The sequence below is a fragment of the Ochotona princeps genome, chromosome 26 (assembly GCF_030435755.1).
Source record: "Ochotona princeps isolate mOchPri1 chromosome 26, mOchPri1.hap1, whole genome shotgun sequence".
In the NCBI taxonomy this organism is placed as follows: Eukaryota; Metazoa; Chordata; class Mammalia; order Lagomorpha; family Ochotonidae; genus Ochotona; species Ochotona princeps.
In genome coordinates, this window is record NC_080857.1 from 30,643,099 (window position 1) to 30,671,057 (window position 27,959).

General features: G+C 50.0%; 1 protein-coding gene across 1 annotated transcript in view; it reads right to left on the reverse strand.

The window, feature by feature from the left end:
- The window catches only part of SH3RF3 (SH3 domain containing ring finger 3), a 309,589-nt gene that overhangs the window by 50,414 nt on the left and 231,216 nt on the right, over window positions 1-27,959 (reverse strand). The window contains exons 4-5 of the mRNA XM_058655460.1: window positions 23,613-23,960; window positions 9,156-9,256 (exon numbers count right to left, since the gene is read on the reverse strand). Coding sequence (XP_058511443.1) covers window positions 9,156-9,256; window positions 23,613-23,960 — 449 coding nt within the window. The remainder of the gene's footprint in view (window positions 1-9,155; window positions 9,257-23,612; window positions 23,961-27,959) is intronic.

The following is a 27,959-nucleotide window of genomic DNA, read 5'->3' on the forward strand; positions in this document are numbered from 1 at the left end:
CATCTTTGGCCATTGCAGCCACTTGGGGAGTGAACCAGTGGATGGAAGATCTTTCTGTTTTTCCTTCTCTCTGTAAATCTGCCTTTCCTATAGAAATATATATATTTTTAAGATTTGTTTTATTTTTATTGGAAAGGCAGATATACAGAGAGCAGGAGAGACAGAGAGGAGGATTTTCTGTCAATTGATTCACTCCCCAAGTGGCCACATTAGAGCTGAGCCAAACTGAAGCCAGAAACCCAGTGCCTCTTCTGGGTCTCCCATGTGGGTGCAGGGTCCCAAGGCTTTGGCTCGCTCCCAACTGCTCTCCCAGGCCAGAAGCAGGTAGATGGATGGGAAGCGGGGCTGCTAGGATTAGAACTGGCACCCACGTGAGATCTTGGCGTGTACAAGGCGAGGACTTAAGCCACTAGGTTACAGCACCAGGCCCTAAACCTTTTTTTTAAGACCTGGCCAGCGCAGCTATTTGGGAAAGTAGACCAGAGGATGGAAGATTTCTCTTTCTCTCTCCCCTTCTCTATCACTGTTTTTCAAACGTATCACTCTTTATTGCTTTTTTGTTCTACTACTTTTAGTATTGTTATTATTTTATGATACAGTTCCATAGGCCCTGGAATTTCCTTTACCCTCACCAAATCCATTCTCCCCCAGTACTGAGTTCCCATATATTGTTACAATTGTATAACTCCTCATAAATAGTCATATGTCCATCACTGCGGGCATGACATTGGCAGACTCCAGCATCCTATTGTCAAGATAGAGTAAAGAGTTTCATTGAGAGTCCATCTTTGATGTAGAAGTAGAGATGCATACTGCATTGTAACCTCACATCTGGATATGATAGCCTCCATTACACGGTTACTGTACATCCCCTTAAATGAAAAGCCACAAAACAAAATCAACAACAGAAAAAAAAAGAAAGAAATGTACAATACCATGAAGTTAAAGAACATGTTACTGAATGACTAATGTGCCACTGAAGAAATGAAAAAGAAACGGCCAGGTGTTGTAGCCTAGTGGCTAAAATCCTCACCTTGAAAACACCGGGATCCCACATGGGCACTGGTTCTAAACCCAGCAGCCCTGCTTCCCATCCAGCTCCCTGAGAGTGGCCTGGGAAAGCAGTTGAGAATGGCCCAAAGCCTTGGGACCCTGTACGCACATAGGAGACATGGCAGAAGCTTCTGGCTCCTGGCTTCGGATTGGCTCATCTCCGGCCATTGGGGAGTGAATCATCGGATGGAAGATGTTCCTCTCTGACTCTTACTTTTCTCTGTAAATCTGACTTTACATTAAAATAAAATAATTTGTTAAAAAAAGAAATAAGAAAATCAAAGAACCTCTGTGAAGAAAACGGTGCTACTCTATGATCTACATGTCACTGAAGAATTTAATGACAAAGTGTTTTTAAAGAGGTGACACAAACAAATAAAAAACGACATTAAAATTCATGAGAGGTAGTTTCCGCTGATCTTTGGTGGCAAAATGTGTCTCTTGTAGGCAACAAATAGATTTGTTTTTTTTTAATCCAGTCTACTAATTTATGACATTTGATTTATGAGTTTAAGCCAGTTACATTCAGGGTTAATACAAATAGGGTTAATATAAATAGGGTTAATATAAATAGGAGTTAATATAAATTCAGGGTTAATATAAATAGGAGGCAATTTGGTTCAATCATTTTGGCAATGGGTTGTTCATTGATTTAGTCTTTTGTTATCATTTTACTGGAATGTTCTTTGCATTTTCCTTTGGTTTTGGTGGATGCTATTCCTCTTTTCTGTCAAGAGAACATCTTTACATATCATTTGTAGGGCAGGTTTGGAAGAGGCATATTCTTTTAACTTTTCTATATTATGGAAGAATTTTATTTCATTCTTAAAGACAAAGGAAAGCTTTTCTGGGTACATTATCCTGGGCAGACAATTTTTTGCTTTTAGAATCTGGAATATGTCTCTCCATTCTCTTCTGGCCTCTAGAGTTTCCTGTGAGAGATCTCCTGTGAGTTTAATTGGCATTCCTTTATATTTCAGCTGATCTTTTTCATGTGCATATTTAAGGATCTTTTCCTTATATGTTTGATTGAAGAGAGCTTGATAATCATGGGTTGTGGTGAAGATCGCTTTTGGTCAACCCTTTTCTGTGCCCCTCCTGGATGTTGTTTTCCAATTCTTTCTTTAGATTAGGGACATTTTCCCTTATTATTTTATTGAATATATCTCTATTCTCAGTCCCTCTTTCTGTACCTTCTGGGACTCCCATAAGTCTTACATTTGGCCTTAGTGTCTTCCAATTCTTCAATACTTTTAATTTGACACAGGTCTGCTTCCAGCTTTTTGTTTGTTGTCCCCCCACCCCCTGGTGACAGGAAATATCTTCTAATTTTGAGATTCTTCCTTCTGCTTCCTTCATTCTATTTTGGAGACTCTCCATTGTACTTTTAATTTGCTCCACTGTATTCTTCATGTCTGATACATCAGCTTTCATTCGATTCATTTCCTGTGTGACATATATCTTAAATTCCTTGAATGCCTGCTTTAGTTTCTCGCTGTTGATAAGAAGCTTTATAACAAGTGTTTTGAATTCTGTATCCCCCATTTTCTCGATGTCTTCCTTAGTTAACTCTGAAGTCGGCAAAGGCTTTTGCTCCTTTGCAGGGGAGTCTTCAGTAACATTCATTGTGCCTCTGTCTCTTCTTTTGCTCTTGGTCATTGTACTTCTGGTTATCAGATTCTTCTCTTTGGGGCAGGTTTCTAAGCTCTGTCACCCACAGGTCTACAGTTCGATTTTACTTATTGCAGTTGGTACATGGCTCTTTGTTTCCAGTCACTTTTATTATTCCCTCCAGCGAGTTCTTATGTTAAATTTCCACCCTGGTGTCCATAACTTCAGTCCCTGGCTCATTACTCTCCACCTACTGGAAGTTTTGGGTAAGTTGTCAGTGCCCGGGCATTAATGCCAGCCAGCAGGGGAGGTGCCAGCCGCCACAGAGATGGTGCACACACCTTCTTCAAGTGCTGTCCCCAACTCTTTGTCCTTTCCTGAGGCCTCAGCCACACGCTGCTGTGCCCCATCCCAGGTGCGCAGCCATCAGAGGAGGCAGGACAGAAACCAATGTCTGCCTTGTGACAGACACGCAGTTTTGTGTATGTGCCAAAGGCATTCTGAGGTTTCACAGCTAGGGAAGCTAATCCTCTAACAGACCAAGAGTCTGTCCTTGTCTACCCAGTGGGAGCTGCCAACAGGGGCTAGGGAATGTGCAAGTCCCAAAGAGCCTGGCCTGGGGCAAGGCTGGCTCAGGATCAAAGGGGTGCCTGTGAGGATCACTGCATGAGGAGGTGCTGTAGGCATTTGTTCCAGGCACTTCCACACTCAGGCTTTTCATCTGCAGCTTGGAATTTGCTCTGTCTAAAGGAGGAAGCCTTTCTCTGGCTCAGTGTGTCCATTTCAGCCTCTAGGTGCATGTTGCCGGGGGAACCAGAATGCAAACAAGTCTGACCTCACCTTGAAAAATCTCATTCCTCTTATTTTTTTTCCCCCCTTCGGGTGTTTCCGAGGGAAAACCAGAAGCAGATGGGCTCAGCCTGGTTGTTCTCCTGGTGTGGCGTCTGTGGCTCTGGCAGCAGCCCATGCTAGGTGGGGCCCAGCCCCTGGTGGGGAGTGTGTCATTTTACAGCTTTCTTTCTGAGTAACTCAAGAGAGAGCACTTGGTGCGCCATGCTGGGAGAGTGACTTGCGCCTCATGAATGCCTCTGCTCCTCCTCACCAGGGTCTCTGCAGCTGCTCCCCTCATCTGGTGGCTTTCCAAGTGACAGACGCACTAGCGCCTCTTGGCTGTCATGTGCCTTGTCTGGTTTGGACCACATCCACAGGACCCCACATGGGGCCCATGTGTTGGAACCTGGCGAGCCAGCGACTCCTGCAAGCAAAACAGTCTTCATCCTCCCAGCTCCTGTTCTCTGTTTGCTTCAAAGGGCCTGAGAGCCTCCACCCATGCCTCCATGGACTCTAGTTGCATCCATTGCATCCGGGCCACCAGGCAGTCTGGCACACGCAGAGATCACGTCTCATGCAGGGTGCTTCTAAAAGTACCTTAGCGGAGATGAGACTTGGATGGGTTGGTGCCAGGAGTCTTCATCATCATCTTGCATTCTGCATGCAGGAGAAGATGCCCCTTCTGAGTAGGTGGTTGAGGGAAAGCTGTGCCCCTGCAGGTGTGTGCTGGGCACCAAGCCAGAGGCCAGGCATCAGCCCTTTGTCCTCTTTGCCTGGCACCTTGGGACATTGCTCTGGCTGGCCAGGCTGGTGATGGTGCCAGTGTGGCATGGTTTGCTGTCACAGGCAGCCTGCCAGAAGGGCCTGAGCCAGCCTTTGTTCACCCATGTTGCTCACTTAGTTTTACAGCAATATCATTCCCTGGTATTATCTACAGATTTCTCTTCCTTTCTAATAGGAGTAAATCAAAGTATTTTAGCGTTGTCATCAGCTTCTCCCCTCCCCCTTCTCCTCTAGCTAAAGGCTTGCTCATGACTCTCCTGAAATAAGTAAAAGATTCTTTCCAAGCCTACAAGGAGTCCCGCTTCTGTCCTCCTTGCCAGCCTACCACCCAGCTCAGGCTGGAAACAACTGTGTCCACCTGCAGACTGTTGCAACGCTGTCTACTGGGTGACCCTGGGTGCGGCAAGAGTGTCTTGGACTTAGAGGAAATCCCTGCTCCAATGGAGTGCAGACAGCTGGAGCGATGCCAGGGCTAAAGAGCAGACATTTCCCCCTTTTGGTTAGAAGGCCAGGTAGAATCCTCTGAAAGAGCTGTAGCAGGTACAGGAGCTTTGAGATGACTGTGGGTACAAGTTCTGCCAAAAAATCCTGGGAGAATCTGGGATACTGTGGTATGGCCAAACCTCTGCCCTTCCCACCCAGCTGGCACAGGCCACTCAGGCCTCCTGGGGCAGGAGGTAGGGGCTCTCCCGATTTTCTAGGCTTCCCAGGTAGAGAGGGGGGTACTCCAAGGTGTGTGGAACTCACAGCAGAAGGAAGCTGAAGTGTGTGGCTGTGAAGCCAGTTTGGGAACTGAGCATTTGCAATGGCTGCCATGGGGGAGGGACCCCCCCAGGAGTGCTCTGGGAAAGGCAGCATCAGCGTGGCCCAGAGTTGGAAGGATGGCAGATTTTGGGGCCTAGACCTGCCAGAGAGACGCAGCAGCCTGTACCAACAAGCCCCAGGCCCTTCTGCTGCATTCTAAAGCCGATGCCTCACCACAGAATAGACCTAGCCGTATCCAGCCACCTGGTTCTCCACTCAGGGCAATGGCCGCGGCTTGCTCACTGTGACACCACTTGGGGTACTGTACCACCCAGGTCTATGACCCGCCTCAAGGGCAGCTGAGGCCAGCCCTGCATTTGGTGTCCCTTGGGAGACTGAGTCCCAGAACCCCAGAGGATCCGTCACATCTCAGGAGCTGTCTCCCTGATGCAAGGTCCTGAGAGCACACCCCAGACCTCCAAACCTCAGGGCTGCCTTCTGGATCCCAACGCGGCTTCAGTGCATGACCCACTGCCGTGTGGCAGAGTGGGTTGTCTCAATTGTGTAGGGGCTGCCTTGTCCTGAATGGGGGCCTGGCTTGTTCACCATCCTCTCCCAGGGATTTGGGGGCCCCACTGTCCTTGAGGGTGGTAAGGGAGCCTTTTGTCTTCATGACAAGATGGCACTAGGATCTCTAGCAGGGTTACCTGCTTGTGACAGAGCGATAGAGAGCCATTTCATGTGACCAGCATGGCCCAACCATATCCAGGGATGCTTGCTGCTACCTGAGTACCTGAAGCTGTGGTTCCTGGGGGCTCTGCTTTCTTTGCTTACCCAGAACTCCTGGGTTCCCTGCAGGATCTTGGAGGTCTTGGTTTTCCCACAACTGAAGAGTTACACACCCTGGCCCTGGAATCAAATAGGAAGCCCCAGCTACCAGGAAGTAGACTCCACTTTTCCTCCCTAAGCAGCATCTGAGGACAGGCAGAGCTCCCAGGAGACTCCACGAGACTAGGGGTGCTCCTTCCTCAGTCCTTCAGTGCTGCTCTGCCACGGAGAAGCCCAGCTTCCTCAGGCCCCTCCTGCCCAGCTGTGGGCTCCAGGAAGCAAACGGCAGTATAGAGATGGGAATTCCAACCTTAGGCTTCGGCATCCAGAGCACTTGTGAACCTTCAACTCTGGGCTGGCCAGGGCATGACCCGCAGTGCACCTCCAGCCTGGGACATGCACTAGCAAGTCAGCTGGATGTGCTCAGGGCCCAGAGGGGACGTCCCAGAGCAGTGGCAGTGCGTGTCTCTGCCGACGTATGCTAGTGAGAGCTATTGAGAGAACAGAGACCCTCCTTCTGCATATTGGGGCCACAAACCCCTGAGCATGTCTGTACCATGGAAACCAGGTTTGTGTTAGAATTCTGCTGACCAAGCCATGCAAGGCCTTTGCAATGCCAGGCTTCAGGGTTCAGGCACACAGCTTGGCTGGAGAGGTCTAAGCCGTCTGACAATGAGGATTTGGGGCAAGGGTCTGTTGGAGTTACTCCTGCACTGACATCCACGTGGGCTCCAACATCTGGGCCTTGAGTCCCACAACAACACTTCCCCAACCCTGCATCAGCACCCATCAGCAATGATTGCTGAGGTTGTTTTTGTAAGCTGTTCCTCTCATGTTCAAGTTCAGACCTTTGAACGTGACTTAGCAGATTCTGCTTTGGGAAGAACAGCCAGGGTAACAATCCCGATCTTGCCTGGGTACCCACAGGACTCAGAGCTCAGAGCTTTCAAGGAGGATGAGCGAATAGTCCAGACTAGTGCTTTACCTAATAAACAGATGAGGTTAACTTCAGCTTTTCACCCCAGAGAATAACATAAGGAATGCAATGATTTCACAGGTCATGCTTTCAAAAACAGATCATGCATGTAAGATGTGAGGTCTCACCCAGAGAGTGTCTGCTGCTTAGTAAAGCTAAGTAACGTGTAAACTAACTCAACACAGCTGATGCCTGGGGACATTTTCCCACCCAACTCCTTGATACCCTTATGGCACACCTGGCTTGAATCCCTTTCCTTAGCCTTAGGAAAATCAGCCAACAGAGCAGCCTGGGTAAGGCGGGAAATGTAACGTTGATGAGGAGGTAAAGCAGCCTCGTTCCCAGGGCAGGGAGGCAAGGGATACAACAAGACCAAATCAAACAGCCACGCAAAGCTTGAAGGTCTGTCCATAGCTAAGTCCCCCAAAACATCTTTAGGCTCTTCACAACTCAGGTTCCAAGGCAGAGCAGCCCATGTGCCCATCAGTACCCAGGGAGGGGACACTGTTGGCCCTCAAGGAGCAGGTGGCAGCTGCCAGAGCCTGGACATGTGTGAGCATCGCCTTTGAGGTGCTCAGTGTCTCCCGCCCTGGCCCGCACCCTGCCTTCCACCTGGGCAGCACATCAGGCATCCCTCTGCAAAGGTACATCTCCTTCCTTGGAGATCTTTGGCATCCTCCACCCAGTTCCCCAAGAGGAGCAAGTCCAATACCCTGTCCCATGTCCATCCCCGTTGGAGTGTCCCCTTGGGGACAACTGTGAAGTAGCTGCTTGAACTGATCCAGGGGTATGGTAGATGACTGTCCCTCAGAACTCACAAGCATTGGGCCCAGGGCCACTGTGGACACTGAAATCCAGCGATGCTCAGCTCCCCTACAGACATGGTGTTTGCATAAAATGTGGGTTCACCTTCTGCAGGCTTTCATCAGTACCAGTGGCTTGCAATGCCTAATAGAGAGCCCACACATTGCTTCATTTGTGCACATTAAATGAGTACTGGGTGTGCACCACAAGTTTTGCTTTTATGGAACTTCATGAAATTTCATTTTCAGTATTTTCTATTCATAGCTGGTTTGATCCAAGGAAACCCACAAACGCAGAATCATGGGTGCAAAACTTGTGAAAGCAGACATAGGCTGACTGTACCCCAGCTTAGTGCTGGTGAAAATTTGAATTTTAACCTGAAGACATCTGGAACATTGCTGCGGTCCACTCAGGAAGCTGAGTCAACACTGAGTAAGTTACACATTTCCTCCAGATTGGTTAGTCAGAGCAGAGCTTTCCAAGCCAGCACCAGGCACAGGCTTACGTGTTGATCTGGTTTAAAGACAAGGCAAGCATGTACCAGAGAGCCTAGCTACTTGTAGGAACCCCTTATAAGGCTCAGCAAATTACTTTTGTAAATTACTTTTGGCATTTTTAAACTGGAAATACACTTCATTCTTCAGTTGGACCTGAGTGCCCTGCTTAGGGCCTGTAGAACTTTCTGTGTTTGCTATGCTGACTGCCAAAGCCGTATGCTTCACTCCAGATACGTGTTCAGGTGCCTGAACCCATGCTAAGTGCAAGCAGAGAGCAGTCTAAATGGGTATTTCTAAACAGCCGTCATTCAAGAGAGCAGATTGTTTAAACAGGATATGTATCTCCCTTCCCGGAGAGGATTCGTCTGGCTGTATTTGGGGATGGCATGCAGCTGGCAGTCCCAGGAGGGATCAGGCTGAGTACTTCTGAGCAGTCCATGGCTAGCATCCACTCCCAGCTCTTCTGGCCCTCACTGGTCCAGTCGCCACCTGCCCTCCCCAGACCTCCTCAGGGGCCTCTGCTCTGTGGTATGGCTTGTTCTTTCCTGACCAGCCAACGGCCTGCAGGCATGACTATGCCGATTCTTTTTGCTTATAATCAATGTCCTAGGGTCACTGACATAATCAAGTTTGCTAGGGGCATGTGTGGAGCCCAGTGGTTATGAAGCTTGTGAAGGTGTCTGTGTCTCATAGCAGAGTATCTGGGTTTCATACCCATTTCCAACTCCTTGTTCCAGCTGCCTGTTAATGCCGACCTTGGCAGGCGGTGATGGTGGGACAAACACATAGTGGGGTTCTCATCACCCATGTAGAAGACCTGCTCTCGGTCCTGGCCCTGGCCACTGTGGGCGTTTGAAGAGTGAACACAAATCTGCCTCTAGAATTAATACAAGAATCTCCTAAACTTTTGGCTGTCTTTCTCTCCTCTCAATGTATATAACTGGTCCAATGAAGAAGCACAATAGATGCCACATAGGGTGAAAGAGGGACAGGGGGGTGTGGGACCCAACAAACCCAGAGCAGCTCACACGTTGAGGGGAAGCTGGACTTTGGGAGGTATGCCCTGCTCTCCGGCCACAGTGGCAGCTCGCGGGACGGCTGTGGGGGCAGGTCCGGCCAAGGAGGAATCCTGAAAACAGACAAGACACAGCAGTGAGAAGATGAGGGTCTGTCCATGTGACAGCAGTGGACAGCAGTGGCCTGACCCCACCGTACCAGCACCATGGGAGGCCTGGCTTTGTTCTTAGAACTTGAATTATTCTGTTAAAGAAAACCTAACTAAAGCCTTTTGTGATAAAGAACACGAACTCATTACAAGACAGTTTCTACAGAAACTAAGATTGCCCTCACAATAAAACTGGTTCATTGGCAGTGGACAGTGAAAGACTGTGGGGTGACCAGGGTCTACTGAGCACTTCCCATTCAGACACAAGGCCTCAAGGGGTCCTCATGAGGACACTTGCTAAGCAGCAGGTGCATACTAAGATCAAGGAGGTTAAGGCAGAGGATTGTGGGTACACGTTGGTCTTGCCCAGGGACATTCCTGCACACATAACCCTCAGACCTAGCCGTGTTGTTGCCCAGATACCCTTCCACCCAGTTCTCTCATCCTCCCATCTTCCTCTTCACAGTCATTGCATACAGGCTGCATCGTGAGGACATGACAAAGCCCTGGCCCTCAGTACCTAAGAATGCTGGCTTCTGGGCACATACACAATGAGGTCAGGATTTTTTTTTTTTTATTAGAGCAAGACCCGGACCTCAGGACTGTCTTTCTGAGATACAGAGAAGGAGAACAGAGACACACAGATGGGAAGGAAGGATGTGTGACGATGAAGACAGACACTGAAGTGATGCACTCAGGGCTGCCGGAAGTTAGGAGAGTAACTTCCTGTGCTTCAAGTCATGCAGCTTGTGGAACAGCAAGCATCACAAACCCAGGGAGCCAGCACAGAGGGGAATTCAGGGTGCATGGGGGAGAGGCCAGCGTTTTCTCCCTGTCTTGAGGATCCCTTCTGGACCCAAGGTGTAGGAGAAGGATCTCGGCGGACACTAGAGGCAATTGATTAGGCTGCTGGTATCTTGGGAAGCTATTCAATGCTCTGGCTCGGAAAGGCACATCTGTGGGTCCTCAGGTGCGTAGGCACCACTAAGAGCAGATATCCCCAAGGCGGGAGGCTAGAAGGCACCAGGAAGGCAGCAGGCAGGCACTCAGCCATGGATTTGACTGGCCTCACCCCTGACCTTAAGCTAAGTGAGTTGGTGAAGGGCTATCTCATACTTTTCAGCTAATGGGCGCCAAGGCTGAGGACCACCTGCTGATCCATCTTGCTCTGCATGGCCACACACCTTCCTGACTAAGGCCCATAAATGGCAGCCGAAGCCACTTCCAACTCACAAACTCCACCTGGCTCTGGAAGAGGCAGACAGAGATGACAGGCACCCCCTACTGTCTCCATGGAAACTCCAAGTCACCAAGGACTGCCCCCCTGGCATCCCCAATACTCATGAGAGGAGGGAGCTGGTGGTTTTCAAAGGTTACTGACACAGCCAGGGCCACGCAGGAGGCAGAACACAGCCAGGAGGCCAGGCCATATGAAACGTTCTAGCCCTCACTGCAGGGTCCAGTGATGACCGGGGAGGGGCACAGGAGACAGGGAGTCGCAGGCCCAGACCTGCAGGTTTCCATGCACCAGCGGGAGGCTCAGCCGCTGGACGAGGGAGAGAGTCTGAGGATTTAGGGTACTGTAGCAGCTACAGTGACATGGCGCTCCTCGTGCAGAGCTGACCAAACACTGAGGAGTCCCCCAGTCCCACTGCATGCCTGCCAATGGGTATTTTTATGTCAAGCATCCATTTAAACAAAATGAGGAAGCTTAGGTGTGGGGAAGCTAGACGACAGACACACAGGGCACGCGCAAGACCAGACCCGGCACTGGGGCCGTCCTGTGCCTGTGTGTCTCTGCTGTTGGCAACAAAGTGCAGAGACTCAGTGGCCGACAGCAACATGCATCTGCTGTCTTGGAGATCTGAATTCTCAGCAGAACAGCAGGCAGAGACGCTGTCTGAAGGTCCAGGGGAGGACACCCAGGCTGGTCTCGGGCACACTGAGCTTGGAGTGCTGGAGATGTGGGCACGCTGAGTGTGAGGCAGATGGGCTAGGAGGGACATACATGAGTCGGATCTTGTGCGTACAGCTTATCTACAAGGCCACGTAGCCTCACAGCTCAGCTCTCTGGTGGGTGGGCCTGAGGATGTCAGACCCTGAGACTGGTCAGGGTCCGTGAACCCTAGCTCTCTCCTTTCCAGGAAGGCTTCTGCTCCAATTGCAAAGGAGTCGCCAGAACTGCACTCCCATGCCCCTGCCACGTGAAACAACTGAAATACTGGACAGATGTATGAATCAGAGACTCAGGCTCCCAGATGGGAGGCTCAGGCCCACCAGCTCTCATGGCCCAGGGTAGTCGCCATTGAGAGATAAGATCACTCCGAACATGAGGGACTCACAAGAGCCAAACCTGAGCACCAAGACAGGCCTTCCCATGACTCTGTAAGCAGGTGGGAGTCGACACGGAGGCAGGGTCTCCAAAGGCTGCTGCGCAAGGTGAGGAGACCAGCTGGGCAGCCGAGGAAGAGCAGCAAACGCAGACACATGGTGTCCAGGGAAGAGTCCCAGGTGGTAGGAGCTGTGCTCAGTCAGGCTGCAGGCTGGGGAAAGGTTAGGGCTAGGGTTGGCCAGCCTGCAGCATGTGGACTGGTGCTGATAGCCCCTGCTACCTGATGGGCTGGCTCTCATTCATCAGTCCTCTGGGATACAGATGACACTGGTGTGCTCCTGCAGGAAAAGCCCTCATCCCAAGGGTGGGCTGGTCAGTCACAGCCTCCATCCTAAATTAGTACCTCAGAAAGATGTGGGTCCAAGTCCCCCCTGGCTGTAGCTCCTGAGAACCTACAGGGGTGTGCAGTGTGCTGCCTGGTTTATAGACTAGGGAAGGGAACTTTCAGGCCACAGGAGTCCCGTATGCAATCAGCTCCAAATCTCACTCCTTGGAACTTCACTCTGTGGGAGTGAGAGGAAAGACTATCCTGTAGACCCAGCAGTTTCTTGCTAAGAATGAATCCTAAAATAATCTAACAAATCAGAGCAGCAGTACTGACAAGGCTTTTGCTGCAGCACTATTTATAACACGAAAATCTTGAGCCGCCAAGCAACCCAGATGTCCCACAGCACAGGGCTCTGATGGGCGTGACAGGCTGTACTGGATCCACCAGATGGGGAGGAAAGCAGGTATTTTTATGGCTCAAAGACTAGAAATATATGTGCCAAGTGGTATTGATGATTTTATATCACTTACATATCAAGTGATAATGGCTTCTAGAACATTTTCACAGAAGTATCCAAGGTTGATTTTCAAATTATTTATAGCTCTGGTGAAGGGCAAGTCCATGTCTTCCTGATCCCACAGGGCCACCTCCCTGGAGAATGAACGACAGGAGCTGGGACAGAGGTGTGTGTGCCTGCAGCCTGGGGGAGGGGTATGTGTGCCTGCAGCATGGGGGAGGGGTGTGCGTGCCTGCAGCATGGGGGAGGGGTGTGCGTGCCTGCAGCCTGGGACAGAGGTGTGTGTGCCTGCAGCCTGGGAGAGGGGTGTGCGTGCCTGCAGCCTGGGACAGAGGTGTGTGTGCCTGCAGCCTGGGACAGAGGTGTGTGTGCCTGCAGCCTGGGAGAGGCGTATGTGTGCCTGCAGCAGGGGGGAGGGGTGTGCGTGCCTGCAGCCTGGGACAGAGGTGTGTGTGCCTGCAGCCTGGGACAGAGGTGTGTGTGCCTGCAGCCTGGGACAGAGGTGTGTGTGCCTGCAGCCTGGGACAGAGGTGTGTGTGCCTGCAGCCTGGGACAGAGGTGTGTGTGCCTGCAGCCTGGGACAGAGGTGTGTGTGCCTGCAGCCTGGGAGAGGCATATGTGTGCCTGCAGCCTGGGACAGAGGTGTGCGTGCCTGCAGCCTGGGACAGAGGTGTGTGTGCCTGCAGCCTGGGACAGAGGTGTGTGTGCCTGCAGCCTGGGGGAGGGGTGTGTGTGCCTGCAGCATGAGGGACAGGTGTGTGTGCCTTGCAGCCTGGGACAGAGGTGTGTGTGCCTGCAGCCTGGGGGAGGGTGCGTGCTCCTGCAGCCTGGGACAGAGCCAGTGCTCTGACTGGACAGGCACCTCAGCTTTGCATCAGGGCACAGTGATTGGACAGTTAGCTGAAGAGTGGGAGCAAGACAATCAACTCCAACCAGTCCCACAAAGCTGCTTTCATTAACAATCCTGCTATTCAACTAAACTCTCCCAAAGCAAACTGAAGGAAGCCAACCGAGCACCTCCTGAGCAAGGCATCCAAAAAGCCTGGACAGGGACTGCACACAGCCTGTTTGGCACTAACACCACCAGAGACTTGCTCCTCCCCGGCGTCCTTGAGCCATTCCAGTCATAATTTAATAGAGGGACTGATGAATTTGGCCAAGAGGGTTAGAAAAGATTGATTTCTGTCTGCTAAGCAGAGGAAGAAGGCTTGGCTGGAAAAGCAGGCTTGGCCGGAAGGCACCCAAAGCGTGAGACCATCTTTGCCTGCATGCAACTCCCCTGGGAGAGTCAAGCATCAAGCCCCCTCTGAGCAGGGGACTGGGAGATCCAGTCAGGGCACCTGGGGGCTCAACAGCAGGAGCACCCACAGGGTTCCTTGAGGGGTCTGGGCACTGGTTACTGATACACTGACTCTACCTGAGGACAGCCGAGGGCATGTCATCCTGAAGGCTGTGTTTAGTGGAAACCTGATCTAACAGTGCCACAAAGCAAATGTGTGCATTTCACAGCCATGGCAGGGCTGAGATGCAGCAGCCCATGTGGAGGGGCCATATTGTAGAAGCATGGGACCCCCTTATCTGCAATTTTGTTTTCCATGTTTGGCTGTCCATGGTTACCTGCAGTCTGAAAATATTAAGGGGAAAATTCCAGAAACAATTTGTTAAGTTTTAAGTAGCTCATTGTTCTGACTGGCATAACACAATCTCTCAGGACATTGATCTCTCTCTTGTCCAGGGCATACAAGCTGCATAAGCTAGCCACCTGCTAGTCCCTGGCAGCCTTCCAGTGACAGGGTCACCTGCTGTGGCACCTCAATGTTGTCTTCACAGAACCTTTGCGCAGTAGCCTAGTTCTGTATCATAGGACCTATGCCATCCACCTCGCTTCATCCTGTCATTACTTCACATCATCCCAAGAAGAAAGGTGAGCACACGGTAATGACAGAGAGAGACAACATTCATACAGCTTTTACTATGGCACCATTATTATGACTGTTCTATTCTTAGTGTTCCTAATTGATAAAGTATGTCACAGGAATGCATTATAGAAAAAAACATAGCTAATTCAGGGTTTGCTTCTATTAATGGATTTGGGCATCCACTTGGGGTCTTAGAACACATCCCCAAAATATAAGATAATGATAGTATCTGACATTGTGGCCAAGTTCGGTGCCATAGCTCACCACGCAACCTGAGAGTCAGTGGCTGCCACAGACCCCTACCAGGTGTTGTAGATAAAAGGACCCCCTCCTCAGAGTATTTGATCAGAACCTCCCGTGTACACGGACCAGCACAAGGCTCTTGCTGAGCCTTCTGGGCCCAGCACTGCCTGGGAGCAGCATCACACCCCATAGAGGGATCGTCTCTCCTGCGAGCTCTGAGTTCTTGTGCAGCATGTGGAATATGGGAGATAAGAAGCCTATGACTCAGATGCAGCCAGTGTGAGTTCAGTACACCGGGTACCCTGGCACTGGCTCTGGCAACATTCCACAGGCCCTTTAGGCCCTGAGGCAAGCTCATTTCCTCTCTAACTGTGTGCTGCCTCTCTGAGACAGCTCTGATTTGTAACGGCTTCATTTTGTATGATTCGGGGCCTTCGGGGACTAGTGAGGACTTGGCAGGGGTCAGGGAGCTGGACAGTGCTAAACATCAGTAAGGAGCAGGGGTCTCCAGCTGCTCAGGAATGCAAATCTTCAGGAACACAATCCTGGGACAGACAGCCAAGATCAGCTGGTGGGGATCTGTGCTCCAACTCGGAGGAAGTGCAGCCTTGTCCATGATGGAACTGGGTCTGTCAGCCCACTCACTGGGAAGCCTTGGACTAGAGTGAAGCAGGTTTGCATTCTCCTCCTTTGCATCTACTTCACAAAGCAGACATGAGCCAGAAGTTGGCCAGGCAGGTAAACAAGCCCGGGGTTCTAGAAGAGCTGGCTAATCCAATGGGATCCTGTAGTTTGTGTTCTCACAAACCCAATGAAACATTTGTGCAGCGATCCCTCCAGCTTATTGCTCCAAAACAGCCCCAGACGCTCAGAGTCAGCCAGTAGGGGCACAGGTCAGTGAGGACCCCTCAACCGACAATGTATACCATGGTGACGAATAATAATGGGAAAAGGTGGCAAGCAGCCCCCCTTCTACTGTGCCCCACGCTGTACATGGATGGGGCGGAATCCAGGGCTCAGCCTGCCTGTGCCAGCTCTGAAGCAAGGTGAGGGCCTTGGCTCTGGGGCCCTCTGGCTCCTCTCCATGGAAGAGAGCTTGCATCCAGCGCTGGAGCTGCCAGCTGGGGAGAGTGGGCTGTGCTGTGACCATGACTGGCTGTAGGGAACACCAGCACCCCAGGGTGGACGATCTGCTGCTGTGCTGACACTTCTAGTCGCGTATAAACCCTTGGGTTGTTGCCATATCCTAGAGGCTCCACACAGCTGCTGGAAAGCAGGCCATACTGTTTCCTATTGGGATTAATCAGAGCAAAACAGGCGGTGTGTGGGCTGGCAGGTGGCACAGCGCCCTGAGCCGCTGCTTCTGACTCCATGGTATCGACGAAGACCCTAAGAAGAAATGTCTCCTCATTTTAATTGCTAATACCAGTCCAGAAATTACTGTCATTACTTCGAGCAGCAATGAAATGAACATGTTTTATTCATCACTTGCTACCACTCCATTCACATCCAGTGTAAATCAGATCTTTATGAACCTGCTTCCCAGAGAAAACATCAAAATAAGAGAAAAGGCCTGGTTCTTTAGCTTGGTCCTATACAACAGCCAGCACCTTAGGTAGCCAAAGGGCCGGCAGGATCCCTGGAGGCCTGGCCAGGGAGGTGAAGCCAGAGCACCATATATCTACCTAGCTTCCACTGCTCTCAATTGTGACAGCAAACAACTGCCCTTCACCTGCAAAGGTGGTCCAATGCCCCTTCTCTCCTCCTTGTCCCCTCCACTACCCACTAGTCAATTTCTCCCCCTCCCCAGGCAATTCAAATTAGATCCGAGGCTCCAGGATTCTTGCGTGAGGGCCCATGGCCAGATCTGGTGTGGTGTTACTGTCCCTGCTTCTACTTTTTGGATTAAGTTTGATTGGCAGCCAGCCATGTCCCCCTCATTCTCACTGTCTGGTTGCTTTGACACCACAAGGGCAGTCCTGGGTAGCTGTGACTGAGGCCACAGGGCTTTTGCAAACCTAAAATATATCCTCTGATTCTGACCCAGGAAATGTTTGTCAGTGACTTCTGCAGCAGCTGACCCTGAGAAAACAAACCTTCATTATCTGCTCTTACCTTCCTGGATAGATAAGGGGGACCAACAAGCCACACTTGCAACCAAAGGTTTACATGGCATCCCATGATGTTTCTAAGGAGAATTCCCAACACGTAGTAGGTGGGATGTGGGTAGGTGGCATCCACTAATCAGTTCACTTTGAAGAGAGAAATCCTCAGAATATCAAACAGGAAAGGGGAGGCGTGTCATGGAGTTCCAGGGTCTATTTCTCAGTCCATCCGGGGTTTCACAAGTTCCAACTCTACACCAACAGCTTTGGTCCTGGAGCCTTCTTTTATCCCAAGGAGAATCTTAGGTACGGTGTAGCTTGGCTGAGGGGTTAGGCTATCACTTGAGTACCTGCATCCCATATCAGAGTGTAAGGTTCCATTCCTGGCTTTGCTCTCAGTTCCAGTTTCAAGCTAACACACATCTTGAGAGGAAGGATACGATGGCTCAAGTCCCTATTACCCATGAGGGAGACCAAGACTGAATTCCCAGACCTTGGCTTTACACTGGCTCAGGTTTGGCTATTATGGGCATTTTGAGGAGTGAACCACATCTCTCTCTCTCTCCCTCTCTCTCTCTCTCTCTCAAACAGAAGAGTCATCAGTGGTTTCTACTCATAGCTTTACCCTCTTAACTTTCTTTTCCTCTTACAAGTGTCAAGATGATCTTGGGTGGTAGGAAGGTAGGTGCCTGATTACTACAGTGGAACAATTCCCTATGAGTATGTGAGACTAGAGACGCTTTCTTCTGAGTTTGTACGGAATGGATAGTATTTATTCACAGTCAATGACATGTCTGCCCTGCCTTCAAACTACCCAAAGTGTTTTGAGAAAGCCTTTGGTTTAATTTTTCCATATTCTTTTCTTTTTTTTTTTTCTATTCTCTTTTCTTTTCTCTATGGAAAGGTGGATATACAGAGAGAAGGAGAGACAGAAAGATCTTCCCTCTACTGGTTCACTGCCCCAGGTGGTACCACTGCCAGAACTGGGCCAATCTAAAGCCAGGAACCAGGAGTCAGGAGTCTCCTCTGGGTCTCTCACATGGGTGCAGGGTCCCAAGGCTTTGAACCATCCTCTGCTGCTTTCCCAGGCCACAAGCAGGGAGTTGGATGGGAAATGGAGCAGCCAGGACACAAATATCATTCAATTCTAATTCACTGTGTCCATTCATCTTGGCCAGCTAGCCAGCTACCCAAGAATCCCTGTAAGCAGGCTCCATGTCAGGCATACAAAAAAATGGGCCTCTCTGTGTCAGGCAGGGCACATCAGCTGGCCTGTAGGAAGGCACATGGGGTCAGGGCAGCTGCTGCAATGGTTCTTAACTTCCTCCCACCTTACTGTGGTGGAACAACCTGTGCCTTCTCACAAGAGCTCTGAGGAGACAGGGATAATTCCAGAGGAGGTTGAACTCTCCGGTGGCCATTCCTGTCTGATTTCTTCAATTTTTCCTTCTGCTATTCCCAGCCCTCCCTGTGTCAGGAACAGATCATGTTTCCACCTCCCAGTGGACCTCACGGTTCCGGACGCTAAGGGAATACCCACGAGGAAGCCGCCTGCAAACACCACAAGATAGAATAGCTTTAATGACGGAGCCACCAAAGAAGTGAGAGGACCAGCAGCTCATCTGCCAGTGTACGCTCTGCAGCTCCTATTCCGTCATGACAGCAAGAGCTTGGCACTAGACCGACATGATGCCAGCTTACCACATCAGCACTCTGTCCGCACTCCAAAGCCACAGAGCCACAGCTACTTCCAGATTGCAGAAGACAGCTCTTGGGTAATATCCTTACACCTTTTTTTTTTTTTTTTATTCCTCTGTGGTTTACCTAGTACTTTCCTTTTGAAATTTCCTTATAGTGCATATAATTACACTCATAACCGTGTAGCTAAAAATAGTGCCAAGGCTGGACACTACAGACAGCTTAGGCTAAGCAGGTGAATGTTGGAGCTAGCACACCCGTGAGCAGCTAACAGACAAGCCGCCTTGGCATGCCAGGCTCAGGGCAGCCAGGTCCTGCGTCAGCCCCCACAACTCTCGCCTCAGCATTTCCTTCACTTGGTTCATCTGTCTGTTCCGCACCTGGAGACAAGCAGGTGGTGATGTACCTTAAAGATAACTGGGAGCTTCCTATGTGTCTTTTAATTGACGCCTCCATCAAGGAGACACTTGAAAAGTACTGGCTTTTTGATGTCCCTCCCACTGCATTTCAACACTTCCCCTCTCTTTGATTTGAAAGGACATTTCCCTAATCTCACGGGGTTGTTTACTGAAGAACTGATCTGGAAGTCATGAGGCTTTTCAAATCTCAGAGGCAGGCAAGGCCTGGTAAAGGAACTGTTTCTAGCTGGAGTGGTTGTCAGCTTGCAGCGGCTCCTGCAATAGTGCCTGTGAGGGCACTCTCCCTTTGCAGGCGGCCCAGCCACATAGAGCCTATGTGCATTTATTTGAAAGGGAGGCAATCAGGAGAGAAAAAGAGACAAAAAGAGAGAGAGCAAGACGAGCAAGAGAGTTAGTCTCCCATCTACTGGTTCATTCTCCAAATGCCTGTAGCCTCCAGGGCTGTGCAAAGCTAATGCCACGAAACACGCAGTCCAGGTGAGTGTACCCACACGGTTAGCTACAACAACACAGACCTCCTCTGGCCTCCATTTTAAAAGTGTTGCTCTTCCTCTGTGTGCTGTCCTGCAAAGAACAGGACCTGTCCATATTTCCTGTAAGGAGTGATTTGAATATCCTACCCTGGACCCGGCACCATTTCCTGCTCCTTACAGCTCACAAAATTCGCACCAGTCTACCTGTCCACCAATCAGATGTAACCCGGCACTTCACCTAAGAATTCCACCCCCAATATCTCCCAGCCCCTTTCCCAACCCTACCCACTTACCAATCATCCTTAGGCAATCAGTTTGTAACAATTCCAGGCACCAATCCCTTGGGGCCTGCCCTCAATCCCTCCCAATCCCCTCACCTTGCAGGCTCACCCGAATGGCATAGAAGAACCCCCTAGGTGAGGCTCCGCTCTCTCTCTTCTCCTTCTGGCCTCCCCCCTTCTTCTCTCTCCCTTTCTCGTCTCCCACCACCTCCGTCCCGTTACTGCCCTGCTGGAATAAACCTCCTAAAGTACCTCACTGCGTCCAGTGTTTTCAGCTCATGGTAAAAGAACCAGGCTGCGGGAATTAGCTCTGCATAATAAGGTAAGAACTGTAAGAACTTGAAGTGTTTTAAATAACTAACATTTCCCACCTCTGTGTTCAGCAACAAAGAGATACGGGACTTGGGTAAAGGAAAACCTAGAGATTGGTCACAGCAGTTGCATCCTCCTCCTCCTCCAGTCCCCATTCACTTCAAGGCAGGCAGGCTGTAGTTAATGAACCAGGGTCAGCAGTGCTTCCCCTACTACACAAAAGCTCTGGGGTCCATAGCACTGACTACCGCGTTTCTACCTCATCCCATCTTGCCTGGGGCTCAGCAAGTGTTTTACATGAAGGATCCCATAGCAGAGGGAGGCCACAAGGTTTGCCTGCTGTGCGGGGTCTAGGAGGGAGCTCGGAGGTAGAAAGAGTGAAAAGACGCCCATTGACTTAGACATGCTAAGGTAGGGGTGCTTTCCCCTGAGACACACACACACACACAGCTTGCACACCAAGTCTTACAGTCTCTGTTTCAGCACCTATGATTGGCCTCAAGACAGCTCCAGTGAGTGAGAAGGGCATGGGAGAATGTATGTGAGGTCAATTAGCAGCACTGAGGGCTGGACTCAACCTGTGAGCGCTGGCTGAGACACTGCAGCAGAGCCAGCTGTCGGCTGCCCATGAGTCACATGCACAATGAGAAACAGGTCTCTTGCTTCATGGCTCCAAGAGTGGGACTGCCTGTCACCAACTCACACAGAGTCCCAGCACTGGGTACAGGCAGTCTAGCAACTACTTCTGTCACTTGTTGGGTTTCTTATTTGGGTTGTGAGGAAATTCTTCTAAACTGTAAGTGTCAGGGAAGCATGTGTTGCTTAACAAGGCTTTGGTCAGAGATGGACCATGTTGTCTGAGAGTGGGTTGGAATACAGAGGTGCTGTTTTCATGATCCTGTGGCCATGAGGCTGGCAGTGTACTGTAGTTCTCGCATGTATGTTTGACACACACCTACCATGCCACCATCATATGAAAATATACCAAATGCAGTTACTTTTGATATATGATACTCATGAGAGTACAGGAATACATTATGAGTTTATGTACTAACGATTGGCTTAACAACACTCTGTTGTTATTTTAGGATAGCCTATTTTCCTTAAAAAGATGACTGCTATGAAATAAACTCGAGTTTATGGCGTCTCCTGGTGGCATGAAGAGACTTTGCCAAGTGGCTTACCACCACTGCTCAAAGTGCACTTGGTGTATGTATTTGCACAGTGACAATACTGTCTGGCCATGCAGTTCACAGAACGGGTCTCGACCGCCCGTAAGCCATGATTGCAACCATTTCCCAATCTAATCCAATGATCTCAGGAAGCAGACATCTGAATCTGTAATCATGGCATGGGCCTGAACAGCGTCTTTCCTTCTCCCCTCCCCCGGCAATCCTTTCCACGCAGTCAACTCAGGGTTGCTACTCCACTGTTCACGAGGAACTGAGCTGGCCTCTGAGCTCTGCTGAAAGCAGAGTATGATTTGGGGCAGGTAACCCTTCTGGGCCCTCTTTAGGGGACTATAAACTGGGGAAAGCTCCTCACTGGGCACCACAGATGGTAATGGGAAGATGAATGCTGATGAGGAGATGATAGAAGTGAAGACTAAATCCTGCACCCACATGTGCTGAGCCCACGTCTTAGGGCCTGAAGGAAGTGCCAGAGAAGACACCTCAGGCCCTCTGTGGACAGGACAGTGCTCAAGCTGATGACCACAGTTCCACAGGACCCCTTTGGAAGTATTGAGGGATGGCAAGCTTTGAGAGTGTCAGGGAAGACACTGCCTGGCAGCCCACAAGGCCACGCTGGCTGGGACTAGAAGTAGGTTCTCCCCTCCCTCTTCCGCTCCCTCCCTCTGCTGGTAGGAGTGCCTGAGTGCAGTGAGAGTGGCTGTCACTGTTCCACAAGGAAGAACATGAAAGACCTGAGTGCGGACAGTGCCAGGCTCCTGTTCCCCGCTCCCTTCTTATGGATTTTGTCTACCCACCTATAACTACCTTCTGGACTGAGTTTGTTTCGTAGCTCAACATTCAGCTGTTCCCATCACCCAAGGGTTAGCAGATTACCAAGCAGGGTCCTGAGCGCTGAGCTGGAGCCACTCCACCTGGCTATCCTTGAGGACAAGTGTCCCACAGCTTGCCATGACCGTGACAACAGTGCCTACATCTCTGCTGTTTCTCTGGCTCACTCAGCCCTTCCACGTGGTTTAAGTAAAGAAGGAACATGACCTTGTAGGGAACTACTGCCAGTTTAACCCCTAAAAGCACATGTTCTCGGGGGACAGACTGAGATCCAGGGAGTCTACATGTTGTTCATAAAAGCCAATATACAGAGGGCCACAGTTGACTGTGTGCCTTCCAAGTTGTGGGTCCAAGCACATTACCTAGGTTTATGTAAGTGTACATGTGCATCTGTGGGCAGGCATGGGCACCCAGTACACACACACATGTGTATATACACATACACAGATTATGTGCCTGCATATGTGTGTCTCTGTGTGCATGTATGCATGCCAGCTGCACATGGGGTATGCACAGTATGCACCTAGGGCATACACTGGGTATGTCAGTGCACTGTATGTATCAACAGATACATGTGAGTGTGAATGAGCACACATGTGTGAAGTTACAGCCAGGTACTTCAAAAAGCTGGAAAATGAATTAAAAGATATGTTCATTTTGGTGTGAAAAAATGAAAACCATGGATATAAGTGGTCTCCAAAAGTTCATGGCAGATGTGTATTATGAGAAAACTGTCCATGGATTTAAAAATTGTTTGGCCACAAAATAAATCTGTTTCTGAAATTAATTCATTAGTTACAAAAAGAGAGAGAGAGAGAGATAAAGACAGACAGATATTCCCTCGGTTGGTTCGCTCCCAAGATGGCTGTACAGCCAGGGTTGGGCTAGGCTGAAGCCAGTGGCCTGGAGTTTCACCCCCATCTCCCACATGGGTGGTCCCTACCCAAAAGCTTTAGCCATATTCCTTTATTTTTCCAAGACTATTAGCAGGGGGTTGGATAGGCAATGGATGAGTCAGGACACAAATCTGTGTCCACATGGGGGGCTTTCTCCCCAGGCAGTGGTTTTACATGCTATGTCACAACACTGGCCCCCAGAAGAATGCACTTTTTTTTTTTAACTCCACTTTCCAGAAACTTGAGGTGTACATGCATGTGTGGATGTGCCCAGATTTATGTGTGTATAGTGGGTGTATTTAGGCTGCCTGGGCACATCCAATTCAAATACAGCTTCTCTACAAGCTCAGCTGCTTCTTAGAGACAATTTTCTTGGTACAGTAGCTGAGTCCATTATAATAGTGCAAAGATTGCTTTTCTCGGCCAATTGCTCATTGATATTCTCCCAGTTTTGTCCACTGACTGGTGCGCTTGCTATGACGCACATCTAGGACACGTGTGATGCCCCTGTAGGGCAGGTGGAGCAAGGCTGCTGATTGGGTCACTAGCAGAGGAGGTATACAGCCCCGCAGAAACCAGCACGGCACCTTCTGCAATGGTGGGCACTGCTGACACATTTGCCAAGTCTTCAAGGCAACCCTGAGCCCAGGCAGTGAGGAGGAAAACCCAGTGAGCCTCAAATGTACTTCCAGAATGGTCTCCTACCTGCCTGCCAAGACCTGCAGATGCTGGGCATGGAGAAACCAGGGGCACCAATCCTGGCCATATGACCTTACCTGAGCAGCACAGGACAGATGAGCAAGGTCGCCGATCCTGGCTGCGGCTCGGGGGTCGCTGGAGCTGATCAGCACCGGGGCACTGATCTCCATGGAGTGCCTGTGGCTGGCAGCCTGCGAGGACTTGTGTGTGACGCTGAGTGCGGTGAAGGAGTGACGTTTCTTGGTATTCTTCTTGCTGTCCACACGTCGCTGAAAGGCACTGACCGCCCCTGAGCTGCTTACGGTGGGACCCGGGGTCACGCTGGCCGCAGCACCGGTATCAGAGGACAAGGAGGTGTTGCAGCTCGATGCAGCGGCCAGGCATGGCTTGTCCATCTCAATGAGCTGCTTGGCAGAGTCGTTGAGCTGAGCAAAAGGGAAAAAGGAACCTTCATTAAGGAACTATCACACGCTCCCGCTGCCAGTTACAGAATGATGATGCGTTCCCATGGCTCAGCTGTTTCCAACAGCAGGGACGGTGGTGCAGTGAGAATGGAGCTGAGCTGGAGTAAAATCAGCAGATTTTATGGACATGGTTTCTGGAGCAGCTCAGAGCCCAGGAGCCCTGAGAGAGACAGGAGTATTCCAGGCGCTGGCCACCTGTTGGCCCCTATCTTTCTCAATGGCTTTAACTTCTAGGGAGGAGGAGGGACCTGAGAGGAGAGGGGAACAGAGGCTGAGCCCTTGCGAGGCATGGCTGGCCCTGCACTCACCATGCCCCGGTTCACTGCCTACCTGCAACAGTGCTGGGCATCGGGTCCGGCAGCATGGCCTAGCGGCTAAAGTCCTCGCCTTGAAAGCCCCGGGATCCCATATGGGCACCGGTTCTAATCCCTGCTGCTCCACTTCCCATCCTGCTCCCTGCTTGTGGCCTGAGAAAGCAGTCGAGGACCGCCCAAAGCTTTGGGACCCTGCACCCTTGTGGGATACCCGGAAGAGGTTCCAGGTTCCCGGCATCGGATTGGCGCGCACCGGCCCATTGCGGCTCGCTTGGGGAGTGAAACATCGGATGGAAGATCTTCCTCTCTGTCTCTCCTCCTCTCTGTATATCCGGCTTTCCAATAATAATAAAATCTTAAAAAAAAAAAAAAAAAACAGTGCTGGGCATCTGTATTGAGGGTCCAGATGCACTAGTTAAAAATCAGTTTATTTTGATATAAGACATTTGAAGTCCCTACGTAGTTTTTCCTAAGATGTATTTCCTGTGAATGCTTTGAAGACTCGTCATAGGCAGGGTTTGATCATTTATGTACGAAAATTATATTTAATTTCATTTCTACAAACTTTATGAATCATCTGTGTATTATTTCAAATGATTCGGCAAGGACTTATTATAGAATTCCTTCCCTAAAGCCCCACTTGTTCTTCCAAAGACCAAATGCTTGCTTTTTTTAATAAATTTCATTTTTTTAATAATGATTACCTGGTGATCAGGGTGGGAAGCATCAAGGTTAAGGGAAATTTAGGTGAAGCCATTGCTTCCAAATTTGCTAGTTCTTCTTGTTGTTCCTGGGGGGAAGGGGAGAGACAAAGGGGGAAACCACTCCTGACTTCCCACACGTCCCAGTATCTAGGGACGAGGAACCACCGTTTCATATCAACCTAGAGTCTCAGTGTGTACATATGCCAAGGGTTCTGTCCAAGTGGTTTGGATAGTTCTGAAATGCTGCCGATTTCACTGACCCGAGAATGATGTCACCCTCCCAACGTCCATTGGCTCCATTCACCGAGATTTTTTGCTGTCATCGTTCGTTTGGGGTAGTTGTCCAGTTAGTTCTGTTCTTCTGCTATAGCATCCAATGTGCTGCCATATTCTCCTTTTACAAAGGGACCTGTGCCCACGGCTCCACCTTTTGCATTCAAGTACTGTTTTGCAATAAAATGCTTGCTCCTGACAAAATCTTGACCCTGATGTGCTCAGTAGACAAGGTGAGATGAACATGAGTTTGTGCTGAAGGGAAAGAGACTCCAGGGAATGAAAGCTCCAGGGCAGCCAGCCTCAGGCTTTTTTCCCCAGGGGTGTGTAGTACCTGAATCTGCCTATACCAGTTGTTGGGCAAAAGGGCCCAGAGCTTGGTTAGTGAAACTTGGTTAGTGAAGCTTCAGGATGCGTGAACTCAACCATCTAGGAGCAACAGTATCCTCCCCCGACAAACCTGCGGGGACTTCTCCATTTACATTGTAAGATGGAGCCCTTTCTTGGCAGGCTGCACTTGGCTCAGCCTTAACTTCCTACCTACAGGGGAATCAGCAGCAGCTGAAAGAATAAGGCAGAGGGAGCACTGGGGATGACTGGGAAGTTACAGTCAGCCGGGATCCGCATCACAAATGGGTTCAACAAACTGCCACCAGCAGGAGTACAGACTAGTGCAGTCACTACAGTCACTACGCAAGTCAGCATGGAGAGTGTTCAGACAATTGATCTAAACATTGATCAGGTCACAGTGAGACTTGGCCATATGACCCAGCTATCCCACTCCTAGGAATATATCCAAAGGGGGCAAAATCTACATATGAAAATGTGACTTGCATTTCTATATTCATAGCAGCACCATCCACATAGCAAAGGTGTGGAAATGAAACATCTACCATACATCTACTGCATGGAATACTATACAGCCATTAAAATGAGTGAAATTCCATCATTCATAACAAAGTAGCCCCAACTGGAGACCACTATGCTCTGTGAAATAAGCCAATTCCCAAGGCACAATATCATATGTTCTCTCTGAGCCAAGGCAAACTTTATGCAAAAATATAAATCAGATATATAGGTAAACACTCATGTACATATATTCTCATAAAAGTTATAATGGAGCCTAGTATACCAGAAGGTGAATATATACTGCAGTAGGCATTTCTACTCCTGAACAAAAGGACTCCCAAAGAAACAGTTCAATATACCTTGACAATTTGATACCACTGTGTATCAAATGCCACGTTACACTTGAATAGCAGCATGTTGGACTTGTGCCTGTTGCTGAAGGGACTATGCTATTGTAATAAAGTGGGGGAAGACAGTGGGGAAGGGAGAGAATGGACAAGGAGAATCCCTACACTGAAAATATTGCATTATAGGAAACAACAATTGTAAAAACTTAAAAAAAAATCATTAATGGGAGGTGTCTGACCCCTCCTCTTTTTACGAGCAGTGGGGGAGATGGAGGAACTGCCAGCTGGCCCCTGGGGAACACAGAGCCCATCAGGAAGGTGCACACACTACTTGTTTTCTCTCCCCCCAAAAATGAAACTCTGTGGGTTCCACAGCCCTGGTCTGGGGCCACCTGGTCTCCACAGGGCCACTAAAGGCAGCTGCCAGTCTTTCTGGGGGAAAATGGGCTCAGGAGGGAAAAGGGGCAGACTCAGGGAATTCACAAAGGTGGAAAAGTCACCAAGGAAAGACCTGGCAGGTGGCACAGATCCAGGCTCTGCCTACCCCCTTGCATGGGGGCTCGCTGTCTGTTGAGCCTTTAGTGGGGCTGGAGGCCGGGTAGCCCCCTACACCCATGAGCCTCTTCCTGCTTCCCTCACAGACTGGTCTGGAAAGTCCTCAGTCCTGTGCCAGGTGAAGGAGACACTGGGTCTCACTCACACCTATTCCTAACGTTGGCAGCTGAGGACACCTGCATGGGTTAGAAAGGACCAAGTCCTACACAGATGTATAGCAAGAGAAGAGCTGGACTCCCCACCTGCTCATCAGGTAATGGCCGCTGAAGTCCCAATGCCTTGAGCCTGGTCCAGCAGCACCACTATCTGTGTTTCCATGACAAACACCTTCCCTTTAGAGCAAGGTTATACGAATGCACACCAGCCTGTAGAACATGGGATTCTTTCCCTTGAAATGCTTTCTCCAGCCACACTCAGCTGTTTCACTCTTATGGCCTTATTCATGTGTTTCTGTTCAGGTGCAAAGGTGTCTGTTCCCCATCACAGCCCTTCACACGTTCAAGCCCCACCTCCGAGGCTAAGGATGAGCCTCCTGGACTCCTGCGTTTTACCACCAGTCTTCAGGGCCCAAGGGATGACAGAGAGCAGGAAACACTCAGCACAACAGTTTCAGTTCCCATCAGAGCTTGTTCCAAACACAGCCGTCCCACACCTCCCCTTGGAACGCCATCCCATGTAGAAAGAACATGATGGTGGCCAAGGCTGGGCTAAGATAATGTCCCTCCTCCATAAAGAAACAGCCCTGGAGCGCCTCTCTTGGCTCTCTGGTTCTGTGGAGTTCAAACCTCCCCCTTCTTTTTTAAAGTTTTATTTAATGTTTTCCACAATACAGTTTAATAGGCATAGAGGTTCCTCTGTTTCCCACCACTTCTTTCCTCCCCTGATAACACCACCCCCATTTGTCATGTGTCCCTTGGT